Raw genomic sequence first — 19,632 nt, forward strand, 5'->3', positions numbered from 1 at the left:
GTATAAAAGCACCCGTATAATTTCACTGTGATGATGGAATGTTCCACCAAAAGAGGTGTACAAGATACTAGAATGGATAGCAGGTGCCTTTTTACCATGGCAACAATGATAATGCAAGAGGGCATTCTTTTAAGATAATTGGAAAAGTTGTCAGAGGGATGCCAGAGTTAGGTATTATGGGAAGAATGGTAAGTATGCTGAAAATACAACTGGTGGTACTGGCAGATCCATTAAAGCAATTTAGATAGGTACATGAATGAAGAAAAATGGAGAGCAATATGGGAGGAAAGAGATAAATTGATTACTGAGTAGGTTAAAAGGTTGGCGTAACATCATGGGCTGAAGGGCCTGTACTGTGCTCTACTGTTCCATGTTGAATAAGAACACCATTGCATTAACACTGCTTTAATATATATACAGTATTCCTTGACACAATCTGATATCCTAACAGATATAAATGGATTAACTTACTGGCAAGGAACTATTTTCTTCTTTTGTCATTGATAAATTGCAAATGCGAGGAAATCCTGATTAAAAAAGGCCCAGGATTCTCCACCTTGTAGCACATGGAGTAGGTCGCATTCCTAGTGGCTCTCTCTCTTTTAATATATTTTATATCCCACTAACAGATCCCTTTTAGTTTTGATGATTTACTACTTCTACTGAAGGATTTATTATTTTTATTGAAGGGTTTACGACTTAATTACAATGGCTGACAAAAGTCGTTCTGGTATTGAAGACCAAGACTTTCCCTGAAATGGAGCAAATGGAACAAACCAAGTGTAACGTTCTCCTTCAGGTGTAACAAACGCCGAATTAAATGTCGAGATAAACCACAGTCAATGAAAACCAGTTTGCAGTAAGATTAACCATTTACTGTTCACTCTTCACATTAACATATGGTGAAAACTGTTGATAAAACAATACAAGATTGATACAGTATTTGTTCCTTTCTTAATATCACATTTCCATTGTAAATACTTGTAAAAGCGACTATAACTACATTACATTAAAGTGCAGTATACAGGCAGAGCTTACCTGCGCCATTGACTACTTTAAATACACTTCAATGCAAACTATCCGCAACTCTTTAACTAATGAAAACATAAGCATTATCGACCGTCGTTACTTTTAACAGGATTGGCGTTAACATTTTAGTTCAATATATCGATTATCTATTAACTTACAGCGTTGCTCTCACTGTGATTTCTAATGCTTGCAAAACAACTTCTGCTCAGGTGTGCCTCGTGGTGAGCCCCCCACCCTCGCGTTAATCTCAAACCGGTATTTTCCCACAGGACGCGGCGAAACAGGATGTGACATCATCGCATGCCGATATTTTTTTACATGCAATGAATATACTTTAAACACTTCTAATTCTAACTAGAAAATACTAACAAATGAATTACTAAGCGAAAATATTATAAACTAAATAACTGTCGTAAAGACAACACACTCCCTGCCTGACCTTCGTAAGGTCACAATGAACAGAGTACAAAACTTAGTCTCTTAATCAGTCATTAGGTAGAAGTAGAATAACTTCTGTAACTGGCCTTTGGTAAATTTTCACATCGCCTTGGTCGGTAGTCTTCAGTTCGATCTTCCTGACATGTCCATCCCTGCTAGGGAATGTAGCAGTGATTCTGGCCATTGGCCAGCTGTTGCGTGTGATTTGCTTGTCCCTGAGCAGGACTAAGTCTCCAACTTGAAGATTCCTGCGGGGTTCTGTCCACTTTTGTCTCTGTTGCAACAAAGGTAGATTTTCCTGTTTCCAGCGAGACCAGAACTGATTTGCCAGAGCCTGGACTTGTCTCCATTGCTTTGTGTACAAATCCTTGTCTGAGAAGTCTCCTGGTGGAGGAGGTGCTCCTGCCTTCTGCGTAAGGAGCATTGATGGTGAAAGTATGAAGGGGTTTTCTGGGTCAGAAGACACAGGTAAGAGTGGTCGTGCGTTTATAATGGCTGTGACCTCTGCCATTAGGGTGCACAGTACCTCGTGGGTCAATCGGGTGCGTTGCTGCATCTCAGGTTTCCTTTTCCGGGTTTTTCGTAAGGACAGGAACTGCTTGACTGCCTGCTCTTTGTTATTTGGTGAGCGCTGGCGTGGTTCTCTGAAAGGTAATGGGGCGACCCCATTATTTGCTTTATCTCTGAAGACCTTGGTGTCCTTTGTTTTTAAAGAAATGGCATCTTGAGCTGATTGTGCAAGTTTATTACCATGCTCGGTTTGAGCGAAGACTGACTGACCCAGCGTCTCGTCAGTTACTTTACGCTTGTTAACGTCTTGTTGTGCTTCCTTAATGCACGGGACACTCGGGCAGGGTTGAAAAATTGAATGGCGGCCACTCTCTAGCACATTGGTCTTGAGTGTGTTCACCGTCGGTTTGTGTACATCGTCAGGGCACACCCCTCCTATCACCACCCAGCCTAGATCCAGACGTTGCGCAAAGTGGGCGTCGTGTGGTCCATTGACCTGCTGCCTAACCTTGTGCACCCGGAGAACGTCTCTCCCTAATAGCAGGAGTATTTCTGCTTTTGGGTCCAGTTCTGGGATGTGTTTTGCGATGTGGCGGAGATGTGGCTGGTGTAGCACCGCACTTGGTGTCGGGATCTCAGTGCGGTTATTCATGATTCCATTGCACTCTAAGAGCGGAGGGAGACAGATGATGACTTTACCATCCAGGGACTTGATCTGGATGCCTTCTGCCTTCCTTCCTTGGGTTTCCATGTTGCCTGAGCAAGTTCTAAGGTAGTATGGGAACTGCTCACTCTCAATGTTGAACAATTTAAAGAACTCTGGACTGACTAGTGAGCGATTGCTCTGATCGTCCAGAATCACATAAGCTTTGATGGCCTTGTCTTTGGCTCCTTTAGGGTATACCTTAGTGAGGCAGATCTTGGAACAAGAACGGCTTGATTGAGCTTGACCGCAAACTTCTGTACAGCTCGAGCTGACAACAGTTGACCTGGAGTGAGCCTCTCCCTCCCCGCCGTCCTGTTGTGGGGGTGAAGGAGTGTCGTCGGTTTGCGGTGACAGGCCGGAATGCATGGCCCCGACGTGATCCGTGCTATCACATTCCGGACACTTCACGGTGATCGTACACTCTCTGGCAAGGTGAGAGGTTGAGGAACAGCATCTGAAACATATTCTTTTCTCCTTGAGAAGGGCCATCCTCTCTGCAAGGGGTTTTTCCCTAAACATTCTGCATCCTTTGAGGGGGTGAGGTTTGTTATGCAATGGACAATACTTGCCAGGGTCGTTGTTAGTTGTAAGGGCTTCGGTCTTGAGCACTGACACGGGTTTATCAATGTTGAAAACGTTCGAAGAGGATCTACCTGGCTTGGTGTAAATCGTACTGCTTCCTGGACCCACGAGGCTAGGGTCGTTTCGCATCTTCGCCTCCTTGCACACAAACTCAGTGAGGTGCTTAAAGGGAGGAAATCGTCCACCGTGGTCTTCCTTGTACTCTGAGGCAACAGTCAGCCACCTGTCCTGCAGCCCAAATGGAAGTTTGTCCACGATTTGTCTAATCCCGGATGGAGTATCTAGGTATACTAGACCAGCTGAGTAGCCATCTTCTTTGGCGCCTTGGATCTCCATGAGTAAATCTCCGAATTCTCTTAACTTAATGTGATCTTTGGCTGACACCTTAGGAAAGTTTTCCAGATGTCGATATAGTGCCGCTTCAATAATTTTGGGGGCCCCATAGCCCTCCCGAAGTCTCTCCCACGCTTTGCTTAAGGCTAGCTCGGGTTTGTTGATGTACACTGAACGTATGCGTCTCACCTGGTCGCGTGATTCTTTTCCCAGCCATTTCGCCATAAGGTCCGACTCTTGAGTTGCTCTGAGTTGGACTCCGTCGATAGCGTTGGTGAATGTGGAGTACCATGCACGGTAATTTTCAGGTTTATCATCAAACTGGTACAGTCCCGAAGTGATGAGATCCCGTTGTGCTAAATACTGCATCGTGGGATCAACTGTAAGCGGCATGCGGGCTGGAGAAATACGTTGGCGCCTATATGACTGAGGGCGTACATTTCTTATGGAATTTGCCGTCCTGGATTCGACCTCTGCATCTCTTCGCACCAAATCTTGTAAGTTTGGTGTCGAGGAGTATTGGTTGTCAGCTCTTTCATTCTCGACTTCATCACCGAGTCGCGAGGGTAAATTGTCTTCCTCGTATGGATGTGATGCAATCGTGCCTCTCTGAGGTTCCTCGTAGCTTGGGAAGTTATCAAATACGTATTGAGAGGAAGGACAAGCCTGCCTTTCTATTTGAGATTGTACATAGTTGCTTGTGCGTTCCAATCTGGTCCTTTCTGAAGTAGATCTTACTTCGGCCAGATCGTGCATTCCTTCAGCTTCTTCTATGTACTCTGCTTCTGCCTTGGCAGCTTCTTCTTCTCTTTCTAGCTGCAGCACTCGCAACTTTGTCGATATCTTTGCCATTTCCAACTGGGTTTCGGCTTCTCTGGTGGCCCTTTCCTTCTGGAATTCGGCTTCTCTGGTGGCCTGTTCCATTTTCAAACCTGCTTCTTGTCTGGCGTAATGCAGTCGCACCCTGGCGGCTTCTGCCTTGGCCCTTGCCTGGGTGGACTTACTTGATGTCGTTCTACTGCCCTTGTCGCTGGGCGGCATCGACTTGATGCTGGATCGAGATGACATTGCAGCACTTGAAACACCTGATAATGCCGCTTTTTCACTGTAACGTTCTCCTTCGGGTGTAACGAACGCCGAATTAAACGTCGAGATAAACCACAGTCAATGAAAACCAGTTTGCAGTAAGATTAACCATTTACTGTTCACTCTTCACATTAACATATGGTGAAAACTGTTGATAAAACAATACAAGATTGATACAGTATTTATTCCTTTCTTAATATCACATTTCCATTGTAAATACTTGTAAAAGCGACTATAACTACATTACATTAAGGTGCAGTATACAGGCAGAGTTTACCTGCGCCATTGACTACTTTAAATACACTTCAATGCAAACTATCCGCAACTCTTTAACTAACGAAAACATAAACATTATCGACCGTCGTTACTTTTAACAGGATCAGCGTTAACATTTTAGTTCAATATATCGATTATCTATTAAATTACAGCGTTGCTCTCACTGTGATTTCTAATGCTTGCAAAACAACTTCTGCTCAGGTGTGCCTCGTGGTGAGCCCCCCCACCCTCGCGTTAATCTCAAACCGGTATTTTCCCACAGGACGCGGCGAAACCATATGTGACGTCATCGCATGCTGATATTTTTTACAGGCAATGAATATACTTTAAACACTTCTAATTCTAACTAGAAAATACTAACAAATGAATTACTAAGCGAAAATATTATAAACTAAATAACTGTCGTAAAGACAACACACCAAGGAAACAGAGGAACCTGTTACACTAGTGGGAATATTTTCTTCAACACAAGACATGAAGTTGGAATTCGGATCGCTTAATATTAAAATTGATAAGCTGGCCGGTTCAAGCGCGAAGCTCGAAAAAGCTATTTCTACGATTCAAGATGCTCTGAAAAACTTGGACTCTCAACTTCAAACACTTCAGCAGACTACAACCCGAATCGAGAGTGAGCATGATCTATTCAAGTAAACTATTAAAGATCAAGGAATGAAGATATCTTCAATGGAAAAGAAAATCAATGGAATTACCCGAGAGCTATCTAAAACGAAGAAAAGAATGGTTAATATAGATAGTAGAGGGTGTTGGAGGAAATCTGCGTATTCTGGGACTGCCTGAAAATACTGAAGCTGGTGATCTGTTAAAATTCTTTTCAGATATGCTGTACTCACTTTTCAATGAGACCCTTGAAACTAGACCCTTAATTGACAGAGCTCACAGAATTCCATTCTCTCGCCATTCAGCCAAATTACGTCCTCGAGCAGTCGTACTTTCTTTGCATTATTGTACAACTAAAGAAGCTATTCTTCGAGAAGCCAGAAAGAAACGGAAATTATTCTTCAATTCAACACAAATTCGTATAGTCGAAGATTATCCACCCGAGATCTTTGCCAAAAGGAAGAAATATCGAGAAGTTATGAGTGAAATGTATAAATTAGATTTAAATCCCTCCCTTCGCTTTACAGCAAAGCTGATAATTTTTCCTGAAAAATCTCAATCATTGAGAATCTACTCTCCTCAGGAGGGATGGGAGTATATTAAAAACCTTAAAGTTAAGCCTACTGAATAAAATATTAAAGTTACTTCGATTACTCGATAGGCAATTTTGAAGTATCTGCTGTATGAGTTGTTTATGGAGCTTTTGAGTTAAGTACATGTTATACCTTTTCATTCTCTGGTATGGGACATGGTCGATTTAATTTTTTTTATCTTATTAATAATTAGTACATAAATAATTGTCTTGCAGGGAACCTTTATAGTATTGTACTTTAGTGGTCCGTGTAGGACCTGATGTGAATTAATCTTTTTATTTCTTTTATTTGCTTCAATACTTATAGTTTTAGGTCTGTTTTATATATACATATATGTATATACACATTTACTTTTCTTTTTCGAGAGAAAGAATATTGTTTGTAACATTATTTCCCCAGATTTATTCCTTCTTTTGAATATATGTTTAAGTTACTTTAGCTGATTCTAAGATGGCCGTTGTTGATTATGTTTTTATTAATGTTAGACATAACATTATAGTAGTTGAATTCTGTTTGTGCCTTTTATTATGGCTATTTTCCGTGGGATTTTTGCTTTTTTAAAAATTATATGGAGCTGCAAGATGGAGAACAGGGTCAAAGGTTATTAGTTAGCATGACTATTGGTTCCTTCATTTCTATCTATTGGGTGGGGGGGAGGGGGAGGGGTCTACTAGAGTAGTTTCTTTTCTTGATTGGGCAGTTCTTTTGATGGATTTCTCTTTCGTAAATGCATCACTCCTTCTGGTTGTACCCGCGCCTTTTGCTTTAATCTGTACTTTCGTAACATTTCCTTTATATAATATTAAACAATTTTAAACATGGATGTTAATAAAATCAATATAATATCTTGGAATTGGAACAGTGTCAATCATGCCATTAAGTGTAAAAGGATTTTTAAGAAATTAAAAACACTTAACGCTGATACTATTTTTGCGCAAGAAACTCATATACGAAAACAGGATGAGGACAGGTTTTTCTGCTTCTGGAAAGGGCCTTTATTTCACTTGCAGTCAGATAGTAAAACAAGAGGCGTTTCTATATTTCTTAGTCCCAAAATCACTTTTGTACACTTTAATACTATTACTTATACGATTGGAAGATATTTAATTGTTACTGGTTTATTATGTGAGCAAAAGGTAGCTCTGGTGTGTGTAGCTCTTGGGAAGCGGCCTGGTCGAGGGAAGTGCCTGGTGTGAAAAGTGCTAGTCTTTGGCTCGCGAGTCTTCGGCAAGGAGACTACGCCAGGCACAATTGCAAAGGGTGAAGACGTGACTGCTAAGCTGATTCAGTGTGCTACGTGCATGATGTGGGAGGTCAGGGACACTGATGGTGCTCCCAGCTGCTACAGCTGTGGGAAGTATGTCCAGATTCAGCTTCTGAAGGAACATGTTGCAGCACTGAAGAAAGAACTGGATGACCTCGGGTTTATCCATGAAAACGAGGGTTTTCTGGACAGGACATACAGTGAGGTTGTTACACCGAGGATACTGGAAGAGAGAAAGGGGGCAATGATGAGGAAGGAAAGGATGCTTGAAGTACAGGAGACCCCAGGGGATGTACCTCTCATAAATAGGTTCACCTTCTTGGAAGGTGTCAGGACAGAAGATACTGCCAGTTTGAGAGGCGGACAGGTCTGCGAGCTGAAAATTGGTGCAGAAGCAGAGCCGAGGAGTCAGACATCAGGAAGAGCCATGGTAGTAGGGGACTCCATAGTGGGAGGTACGGAAAGGGGTTTCTGCGGCAACAGGTGAGATTTAAGGATGGTGTGTTGCCTCCCTGGTGCTTGGATCCAGGATATCATGGATCGATTGCAGGGAATCCTCAAGGTTGAAAGTGAACAGCCGGAAGTGGTAGTGCAAGTCGGCAGAAATGACATCGGGAAGAAGAGGAAGGACATTCTGCAGCGGGACTTCAGAGAACTCGGAAGAAGGTTAAAAAGCAGGACTTTCAGGGTGGTTATCTCTGGTTTGCTTCCTGTTCCTCATGCTGGAGAGGGCAGGAACAGGGAGATAATGGATCTGAATGTGTGGCTGAGGAACTGGTGCAGGAAGCAAGGATTTACATTCTAGGACCACTGGGATCTGCTTTGGGATAGGGATGAATTGTACAAAAGGGACGGGTTGCACCTTTATAGGTGGGGGACCAGCATTCTGGCAGGTTTGCCACTGCAACACAGATGTGTTTAAACTAAGTAGTGGGGGGGGGGAAAGGGATGAACTGGAAATATAAGGATGCAGTTAAAGGGAAAGTGAAAATAAGAAAAGTCAAAAAGGACAACAGAATCAATGGAGTAGAAAGCTCAAGAAGAGATCATACAGTATGGCCGAGTGAAATAGGAATTGATATGAAAGGAGAGGGGAGTACCGAATTAAAAGTATTATATATGAATGCAAGAAGTATAAGGAATAAAGTAGATGAACATGAGGCTTAGTTGGAAATTGGCAAGTACAATGTTGTGGGAATAACTCAGACAGGGCTTCAAACGGACAGGGCCTGGGAAATGAATGCAGATGATTTATTAGTTTACATTTCAAATCCTAAGAAATCTATTCCTTCTATGTTATCTATATTTATGGAATTTGGTACTTTTTCTGGATTTAAACTTAATTTACATAAAAGTAAATTATTTCCTATTAATAATTATTCTGATTATTATGATCAAATACCTTTTAATATTGTCAAAAACCATTTTACTTACCTTGGTATTAAAATTACAAAAATTTTTAAAGACCTATACAGGTATAATTTCTTCCCTTTAGTTGAAAATACTCAACAGGCGCTTTCTGAATGGTCACCTATGTCGATGTCATTGATAGGTCAAATAAATGCTATAAAAATGGTTATTCTACCAAAATTTTTACATATATTTCAAGCAGTTCCCTCTTTTGTTCCAAAAACATTTTTTGATAAAGTAGATTCTCTGATTGTATCTTATGTCTGGAATAATAAAAGCTCCAGAGTGAATAAACTTTTATTGCAAAAATAAAAAAAAATGGAGGACTGGCTTTACCAAACTTTAGATTTTATTATTGGGCAATTAATATTTGTTATATTACTTTTTGGATTTATGATATAGATGACCAAGATCGCCCTTCATGGTTACATTTGGAGGAAAATTCAGTAATGGGGTTTTTGTTAGCTTCTTTATTAGGAGCTCCTCTTTCGTTTTCATTCTCCAGAATAGGTAGACAAGCTCTCAACCCTATTGTTAAACATACTTTAAAAATTTGGTTTCAATTTTGTAGATTTTTTGAATTAAATGATTTTTTTACTTTCTAGTAATATTTATTCTAATTTCTTTTTTAAACCATCAACTTTGGATAAGGCTTTTTTAACATGGAAAATTAAGGGAATAAAAACTTCTTTAGATTTGTTTTTACAAGACTGTTTAATGTCTTTTTCACAATTAATGGATAAATATGATATCTCTAATACACATTTTTTCAGGAATTTACAGGTTAGGAATTTTTTATGTGATTTTTTACCAAATTACTCCTTGGTCTGCTCTTCAAATTTGGCTTATGTTATTTTTCAGTTTAAGCCTTTTCAAAAATGATTAATAGCTATCATTTATAAACAGTTAATGAATGCTCGCATGTTGCCTAATGATAGGGTTCAACGTACCTGGGAAGTAGAACTTCAACATTTACTTTCAGATAATCAATGGAGTAAAATTTATTATGTAGTCAATAATTCATCTATCAGTGCACGCCATATCTTAATTCAGTTTAAGATAGTACACAGGGCCCATACATCCAAAGATAAATTGGCGCATATTTTCTAAATATAAGCCCTATTTGTGACAGATGTAATGTCAAAATGGCTACTCTAACTCATATGTTTTGATCATGTGTAAGTTTAAATAATTTTGGAAGGAATATTTTGGAATAATAGTTTGGAATATTATCTAAATTTATAGATATGAATGTTCAACCTAATCCACTTACAGCAATTTTTGGGATTATTCCAGAGGAAGCAAGCAAAGTGTCTGCCTCTGCCCAACATGTGATAGCTTTTTCAACTTTACTGGCTAGGAGAGCTATTTTGCTACACTGGAAAGAATCTAACCCACCTATTGTTTTCTATTGGCTGTCCTCCATTATGCCATGTCGAAGCTTGAAGAAAATTAGAAGCTGGACATTTGATACATCCTTTAATTTTGAACAAGTCTGGTGACCCTTTATTCAATATTTTCACATGATTTAATTTATTTTAATTTATTTATTTTTCTTTATTCTCTTTGGGGAAAATCCTTATCCATGAAGGTTTGGAGATGACTGGAAGGATGTGTTTTTTTTCTCTCTCTTTTTTTTCTAATTTTCTCCTCAATTGGATTGTTCAATCTTTCTTTTTCTTTCCTTTTTTTCTTTTTTTTTGTTTCAGTTTAGTTAGTGGGTTTTTTTTCCTTATCAATAAAATTTCCAATCTTTTTTTATGATTATTAGGGTTAGGGCTAGGGTTAGGGTTAGGTAGTTTTTTTGACCATTGTATATATAACAGTATAATATTTTACTTAATTGATTTTGATATTATATACTTTTTGGTTTTACTATTGCTGTTTATATGTATTTTATATTATCTACTTGTTAAATTTCTCTTCCGATTTGTATATTCTTTATTTGGAAATCAATAAAAAAGATTGAAAAATGAAAAAATGCCCAGACCCCAGTACAATTATTCATCATTTCCTTTTTCCTGAGCCATTATGCCCATTACTTCACATCTCCTGTATTCACTACATTCTATTGTTGTCCCCCCTTTCCATTTGCTGTGCATTTTAAAATTTATTGCATCTCTAACCTTTCCCTGTTCTGTGGAAATGACTTTTTCTCTGTTGATAGATGCTGCCTGGCCAGTTATGCATAAGCAGTATTTTACATTTCTATTCTAGATTTCAGCCTCATAAATAGAACTTGCATCTTTTATATCCTACGATCTCCAATGGCCATAAGACCAGAAGATATAGGAGCAGAAGTAGGCCATTCAGCCTATCGAGTCTCCTCTACCATTCAATCATGGGCTGATCCAATTCTTCCATTCATCCTCATACTCTTTGATGCCCTTGCTAATCAAGAACCTATCTATCTCTGCCTTAAATACACCCAGTGATGGCCTCCACAGCCACTCATGGCAACAAATTCCACAGATTTACTACCTCATCTCAGTTCTAAAAGGACATCCTTCAGTCCCGAAGTAGTGACCTCTTTTCCTAGAATCCCCTACCATGGGAAATAACTTTGCCATATCTAATCTGTTCAGGCCTTTTAACATTCAGAATGTTTCTATGAGATCCCCCCTCATTCTCCTGAACTCCAGGGACTACAGCCCAAGAGCTGCCAGACGTTCCTCATATGGTAACTCTTTCATTCCTGGAATCATTCTTGTGAATCTTCTCTGAACCCTCTTCAATGTCAGTATATTCTTTCTAAACTAAGGAGTCCAAAACTGCAAGCTATACTCGAAATGTGGTCTCACGAGTGCCTTATAGAGTCTCAATATCACATCCCTGCTGTTATATTCTGTACCTCTAGAAATAAATGTCAACATTGCATTCTTCTTCTTCTTCACAACTGACTCAACATGGAGGTTAACCTTTAGGATATCTTGCACAAGGACTTCCAAGTCTCTTTGCATCTCTGCACTTTGAATTCTCTCCCCATCTAAATAATATTTTGCCTGTTAATATTATTCTTCCACCAAAGTGAATGACCATACACTTTCCAACATTTTATTTTATTTGCCACTTCTTTGCCCATTCCTCTAAACTATATATCTCTGAAGGTTCTCTGTTTCCTCAACACTACCCACTCTTCCACCTATCTTTGTATCATCAGCAAATTTAGCCAATAATCCATTAATATCATAATTCAAATCATTGACATATTTTGTAAAAGGCAACGGTCCCAACACTAACCCCTGTGGAACTCCACTGGTAACCGGCAGCCAGCCAAAATAGGATCCCTTTATTCTCACTCTGTTTCCTGCCAACTAGCCAAAGCTCCACCCACGCTTCCAACTTCCCTGTAATTCCATGGGCTCTTATCTTGCTAAACAGCCTCATGTGCGGCACCTTGTCAAAGCCTTCTGAAAATCCAAGTACACCATGTCTACTGCATCTCCTTTCTTTACTGTGCTTGTAATCTCCTCAACAAATTGCAATAGGTTTGTCAGGCAGGATTTTCCTTTCAGGAAACCATGTTGGCTTTGACCCAACTTGTCATGTGCCTCCAAGTATGCCATAATCTCATCCCTAACAATCGATTCCAACAACTTCTCAACCACTGATGTCAGGCTAACAGGTCTATAGTTCCCTTTCTGCTGCGTCCCACCCTTCTTAAATAGCAGAGTAACATCTGCAATTTTCCAGTCATCTGGTACAATGTCAGAATCTATTGATTCTTGAAAGATCATCGTTGCCTCCACAATCTCCAGCTACTTCCTTCAGAACCCAAGGTGTATTCCATCAGGTCCAGGAGTTCTATCCACCCTCAGACCATGAAGCTTCCTGAGCACCTTCTCAGTCGTAATTTTCACTGCACAATCTTCACTTCCCTGACACTCTGAAATATCCGGTATACTGCGGACATCTTCCACTGTGAAGACTGATGCAAAATACGCATTCAGTTTCTCTGCCATCACTGCATCTCTCATTACAATATCCCCAGTGTCATTTTGTATTGGTCCTATATCTACCCTCAACTCTCTATTACACTTTATGCCCACTTTGAAAGAGAGAACACAACTATAGCTGTGAAAATCCCTGCTGCGCCTGATGTCCCTGTGATCTCCATTTCAGAGGATGATGTTAGACTGTCTTTAAAGAGAGTAAACCCTCATAAGGCAGAAGGTCCCAATGGAGTACCAGGTAAGGCTCTGAAAACCTGTGCCAACCAACTAGCGGGAGTATTCAAGGACACTTTCAACCTCACACTGCTACGGGCAGAAGTTCCCACTTGCTTCAAAAAGGCACCAGTCATACCAGTGCCTAAGAAGAATAATGTGGGCTGCCTTAATGACTATCTGCCGGTAGCAGTCACATTGACAGTGATGAATTGTTTTGAGAGGTTGGTTATGACTAAACTGAACTTCTGCCTCAGCAAGGACTGGACCCATTGCAATTTGCCTATTGCCACAATAGGTCAATGGCAGATGCAATTTCAATGGCTCTCCACATGGCATTAGACCACCTAGACAACCCAAACACCTATGTCAATATGCTGTTCATCGACTATAGCTCAGCACTTAATACCATCATTCTCACAATCCTAATCAGGAAGTTGCAGAACCTGGGCCTCTGTACCTCCCTCTGTAACTGGATCCTTGACTTCCTAACCAGAAGATCGCAGTCTGTGCGGATTGGTGATAAAATATCCTCCTTGCTGATGATCAACACTGACACATCTCAGGAGTGTGTGCTTAGCCCACTGCTCTACTCTCTGTATACAATTTGCTGACGATACAACCTTTGTTGACAGAATCTCGGGTGGTGACGAGAGGGCGTACAAGAGTGAGACATGTCAACTAGTGGAATGGTGCCTCAGCAAAAACCTGGCACTCAACATCAGTAAGATGAAAGAGTTGATTGTGGACTTCAGGAAGAGTAAGATAAAGGAGCACATACCAATCCTCATAGAGGGATCAGAAATGGAGAGAGGTAGCAGCTTCAAGTTCCTCGGTGTCAAGATCTCTGATCTCCGGTCTCAACATATCGATGTAGTTATAAAGAAGGCAGGAGAACAGCTACACTTTATTAGGAGTTTGAAGAGATTTGGCATGTCAACAAATACACTCAAAAACTTCTATATTTGTACCATGAAGAGCATTCTGACAGGCTGCATCACTGTCTGGTATGGAGTGGCTACTTCACAGGACTGAACAGAAGCTGCAGAAGCTTATAAATCTAGTCAGCTCCATCTTGGACACTAGCCTACAAAGTACCCAGGATATCTTTAGGGAGCGGTGTCAGAATGGCAACATCCATTACTAAGGACCTCCAGCATCCAGGAGCATGCCCTTTTCTCACTGTTACCAACAGGTAGGAGATACAGACGCCTGAAGGCTCACACTCAGTGATTCAGGAACAGCTTCTTCCCCTCTGCCATCCAATTCCTGAATGGACATTGAAACTTTGGACACTACCTCACTTTTTTTAATATACAGTATTTCTGTTTTTGCATATTTTTAAAAAGCTATTCAATATACTTAACTGATTTATTTGTTTGTTTATTTATTTATTTATTTATTTATTTATTATGTTTTATTTTATTAATTATTATTATTATTTCTCTCTCTCTGCTAGATTATGTATTCCATTGAACTGCTGTTGTTAGGTTAACAAATTTCATGTCACATGCCGGTGATAATAAACCTGATTCTGATTCTGACTCTGATATACTGTACAGTACTTAAAAAAGCTTTTAGTATCTTCTTTGATATTAGTCACCAGTTTCCTCTCATAATTCATCTTTTCCTTCTGAATGACCTTCCTAGCTTCTTTCTGCATGTTTTTAAAAGCTCCCCAATCCTTTACTTCCCACTAACTTTGGCTTCCTTTTATGCCCCCTCTTTTGCTTTTACTTTGGCTCTGACTTCACTTGCCAGCCATGGTAGTGTCCCACTTCCCTATGAAAATTTCCTCTTATTTGGAATATATCTGTCTTGTTAATATTTTTAGTCAATGATGAGCACATTATGACACTCCAGTCAAAGTAAACAGTGCAGGCAATTTTTTTCTGTGTTTGTTGCTGTTTGTCCCACATCTCCACTCTCACAACTTCCACATGAGAAAAAAAATATAATATTTGATCAAAGCCTGGTCTTTTGGTGCCCTTTAAAATATTATGTAGTTATTGATTTCAACATTCTTATAATGCAGAAGAGCCTTGCCTTTTGTTGGAGACACACTGACAGCTTGTATTTCCCAAGTGGTGATTGAGTCTTTAAGGTATTGAGAAATCTCCGATGATGCAAGGCTGTTTAAATAAAAGAAAATGTACATTAAGCTCATTTTGACATATAAACTTTTTGTGATAAACAGCACATATTTGTTGTTGAAATTTTAGAGGAGAACTTACTAAGTTGAAACTCTGGACACATTACACAAATAGTCTTATTTCGTAGTACTCCACTGCCTGCGATTGTTATCTCTTTAAGCATAGAACACATGAATAAATGATCTAGGCATTAATCAGTATCTCCAGGATTCATTCACTATCTATTCTTGGCAAGTTATGAAGACAGTGTATCTTTAGACACTAGGCAGGCTTTGAATTTTGATATGTAAAGTGTTGACCACCTCTACCACTGGCTGAAGGAATGACTAACACCAATGAGCCTACTGACATGACACAAACTATATGGACACCTGGCTGGGATTACTAATCCATCCAACTTGTGCAATGTTGATATCCCTCCATCTTTCTTACATCCATGTGCCTATCCAAATGTCTCTGAAAAGACATTTGTATTTGCCTCTATCATGTATTTGCCTCTATCACCACATCAGGGAGGTTACCCCTCACATCTCCTTGAATCTTCCCCCTCTCACCTTCAATGCATGCCTGCTGGTAGATATTTCAACCCTGGGAAACAGATACTCCCTGCCTACTCTACCAATGCCTTGCAAACTTTTAAAACTATCAGATCTCCCCTCAGATCTCAATGCTACGGAGAAAACAGCCCAAGTTTATCCAACCTTTCATGATAGTGCATGCCCTTTAAACCAGGCAGTATCTGGGTAAACCACTTCTGCAGCCTCTCCAAAGCCTCAACATCCTTCCTATAGTGGGGCAACCAGAAATGCATGTAATACTCCAGATGTGACCTAACCAGAGTTTTATATAACCTTTTGACTTTTGAACTCAATGCCTTGACTAATAAAAACAAGCATTTCATAACCCTGCTTAACTACTTTACCGACCTGTGCAGCCACTTTCAAGAAACTATGAACTTGGATCCCAAGATCTCTCTGCTGAACATCAATATTAAGTATCTTGTCCTTAACATTGTGCTATATCTGTATTTGCCCTACTAAGGTGCAACATCTCATATTTATCTGGGTTAAAGGGTTATACTCCATCTGCCCATATCTGCAACTGATCTACATTCTGCTGTATTCTTCACTTATCTTCTACTCTTTTCACAACTCCATCAATCTAGATATTATACACAAACTTCATAATCCACCTATCTTCATTTTCATCCAGGTCATTTATATACATCGGAACCAGCAAAGGTTCCCACATAGATTCCTGTGGAACACTACTAAATATAGACCTCCAGCTTGAATGTCCTTCAATGTGCAAGCCAATCTTCTGAATCCAAACAGTCAATTTGCCACAGACCCCATGCAGCTTAATATTATGGATTAGCCTCCCATGAGGGACTTTGTTAAATGCCTTACTAAAATCCATGTAAACACATCCACTGCCCTACACTGAATGTCTCTCATCACCTTGTCAAACAAATTTAATAATTTGTTAGTATTACAGTGCTGGTTCGAGTTGCTGCCCTAGAGAGGCTGCTGGTTTGAGTTACTGCCCTCGAAGAGGCTGCTGGTTTCAGTCACTGCCCTAGAGAGGCTGCTGGTTTGAGTTACTGCCCTTGAAGAGGCTGCTGGTTTCAGTCACTGCCCTAGAGAGGCTGCTGGTTTGAGTTACTGCCCTCGAAGAGGCTGCTGGTTTCAGTCACTGCCCTAGAGTTGCTGCCCTCAGAGAGGCTTCTGGTTGAGTTACTGCCCTCGGAGAAGTGGCTGGATTGAGTCACTGTCCCAATGCTCTGAGTAATATCAGAATTTTGAGATTCATGGATTGGACTGTAGTTCATTTTGGCCTCTTTCAGTTCTGTGTTCTTTTTTCGTGTTCTCACCTATTATTTCTTGTTGCTGATTGGTGGGCTGGGGTTTGTGGTTTGATGATCTTGTTTCTCCAAATGAGTGATTTGTTAGCTTTTGTGTGAGGGATGGGTTGGAGGGTTTGGATTTGTGTGTTTTTGTATCATTTTCATTTCATGCAGTGGGGGTGATTGTTGTCTTTCTTTCAAGTACTTCAATGTCTTCTGTATTTTATGGCTATCTGGAGAAGACAAATCAATTATATTCTGAATAGATACTTTGATAATAAAATTAACCTTTGAATCTTTGTTACTCCCACTGCACCATTGTTGTCCATTACTCCCAGTACACTATCATTATACACCAGTAAAATCCATGTATTTGATATTGTTTCCTGCACAGAAAGCTTTTCATAAATGTGCAGTCCAATTTTGCATTTAGAGCTAAGACTAACGGTTTGCGAGGAGCATTCCTTCTCAGCTAGATTGTCATGGGCTGAATTACGTTATAGAACCATAGAAAACCTACAGCACAATACAGGTTGTGCCGGACACATCCCTACCTTAGGATTTACTAGGCTTACCTATACCCTCTATTTTACTAAGCTCCATGCACCTATCTAAAAGCCTCTTAAAAGACCCTATCATATCTGCCTCCACCACCATTGCCAGCAGCCCATTCCACACTCTCACCACACTCTGAGTAAAAAAACTTACCACTGACATCTCCTCTGTACCTATTCCCCAGCACCTTAAACCTGTGTCCTCTTGTGGTAACCATTTCAGCCCTGGGAAAAAGCCTCTGACTGTCCACGCAATCAGTGCCTCTCATCATCTTGTACACCTCTATCAGGTCACCTCTCATCCTCCTTCACTCCAAGGAGAAAAGGCCGAGTTCTCTCAACCTATTCTCATAAGGCATGCTCCCCAATCCAGGCAACATCCTTGTAAATCTCCTCTGCACCCTTTCTATGGCTTCAACATCCTTCCTGTAGTGAGGCAACCAGAACTGAGCACAGTACTCCAAGTGGGGTCTGACCAGGATCCTATATAGCTGCAATATTACCTTCCAGCTCCTAAATTCAATTCCACGATTGATGAAGGCCAATGCACCATATGCCTTCTTAAGCACAGAGTCAACCTACACAGCTGCTTTGAGTGTCCTATGGACTCGGACCCCAAGATCTCTCTGATCCTCCACACTGCCAAGAGTCTTACCATTAATACTATATTCTGCCATCATATTTGACCTACCAAAATGAACCACCTCACACTTATCTGGGTTGAATTCTATCTGCCACTTCTCAGCCCAGTTTTGCATCCTATCAATGTCCCACTGTAACCTCTGACAGCCCCTCACACTATCCACAACACCTCCAACCTTTGTGTCATCAGCAAACTTACTAACCCATCCCTCCACTTCCTCCATGTTATGTTCTTGCAGGTACAAATACCCTCAATATTTTGTTAAAACACGTGGAAACTTATTTAAAGTCCATCAAAACATTTTTTTTAAATGAGTGTTATGTTACTATTTGCTGGAACTGGTAATGTGCAAAACTGCAAATGTTATTACTTGAATCAGATTCCAGTCAATAGTGATGGGACAAAAAAACTGTCATTGAATGCAAATTCTGGCAAATTCCTGAATTGATTTTATTGAATAGTGTAGTATCATCAAAAGGCATTCATTTTGTCTAAGAAATTTGGATAAATACCCATCTTCCTTAGTTTTTAGAGAAATCATTTTCCATAGCCAGCTTTCTGGGAAGTTGGATCTGCTTGTTATTTGTTCATAAGGAGTGTAGTATTCATCATCTGCACCTAAAGAAAAGAGTAAATTATGGATTTACATATAATCTAGCCTTCGAGATAAAGAATGAAAGATCAAAAGCCCAAACAGATATTTGCTACTCAAAATAGGAACATGAAGCATATAATTCAGAGTTGTCAGCCAAGTTATCCCTGGGTTTCTGAACTGAACCTAATATTTTCCAGGGTTATAAACATTCCCAATGACATCCAAATTCAATGGATTGTAACATGTACATTGCATTAAATGATCAGCAAAAGCAAAACTGTAAATTTCTGGTGCTCTGGCTTTCTACACACCCCCAGCCATCTCCTCAGCCTCCTGCACACTCCTCAACTAAATGCTCCTAGAATCATGTAACATTGGCCTAAAGTTAGAATAGCAGATGAATGTATTAACCACTCAGTGCCATCGAAAGTATTTCATGTACAAGCAATTGCCATACAAATTTTAGCAACTTTAGCAAGTTAAGAAGAGCTAAGCATGTCGACAAAGAATTTGCTACTGTATTTGGAACATATAATAATGTTTCTCTCACCACTCATTAGGGTTGTCCTAATCATAATCAATTCCACAGCTTGAACTGATTATTATTGGGACCACAATAATCAATTGGATTAGATCTAATGTTTTGCTTCGGTTCCAGATGTACGTACCCAGGTGGCTTGAGTGGTCCATGGATGCATGGAATGTACAGTAGGTGTGATCATGAGGGACTGTGGCTGCTGGAATTGGTAAGTGAGTGGATTGATGTGATGTGAGATCTGGAAGGGATCAATGAACTGGGTTGTGAACTTGCAGGAGACTGTACACAGGTG

The 19,632-nt window shown here is 40.1% G+C and overlaps 1 protein-coding gene across 1 annotated transcript in view; it reads right to left on the bottom strand.

The window, feature by feature from the left end:
* The window catches only part of LOC132385622 (complement C3-like), a 300,827-nt gene that overhangs the window by 141,975 nt on the left and 139,220 nt on the right, over window positions 1–19,632 (bottom strand). Inside the window, exons 18-19 of the mRNA XM_059957796.1 lie at window positions 18,720–18,825; window positions 15,058–15,143 (exon numbers count right to left, since the gene is read on the bottom strand). Of these exons, the coding sequence (XP_059813779.1) occupies window positions 15,058–15,143; window positions 18,720–18,825 (192 nt within the window). The remainder of the gene's footprint in view (window positions 1–15,057; window positions 15,144–18,719; window positions 18,826–19,632) is intronic.

Source organism: Hypanus sabinus (assembly GCF_030144855.1).
Source record: "Hypanus sabinus isolate sHypSab1 chromosome X1 unlocalized genomic scaffold, sHypSab1.hap1 SUPER_X1_unloc_2, whole genome shotgun sequence".
Lineage (NCBI taxonomy): Eukaryota > Metazoa > Chordata > Chondrichthyes > Myliobatiformes > Dasyatidae > Hypanus > Hypanus sabinus.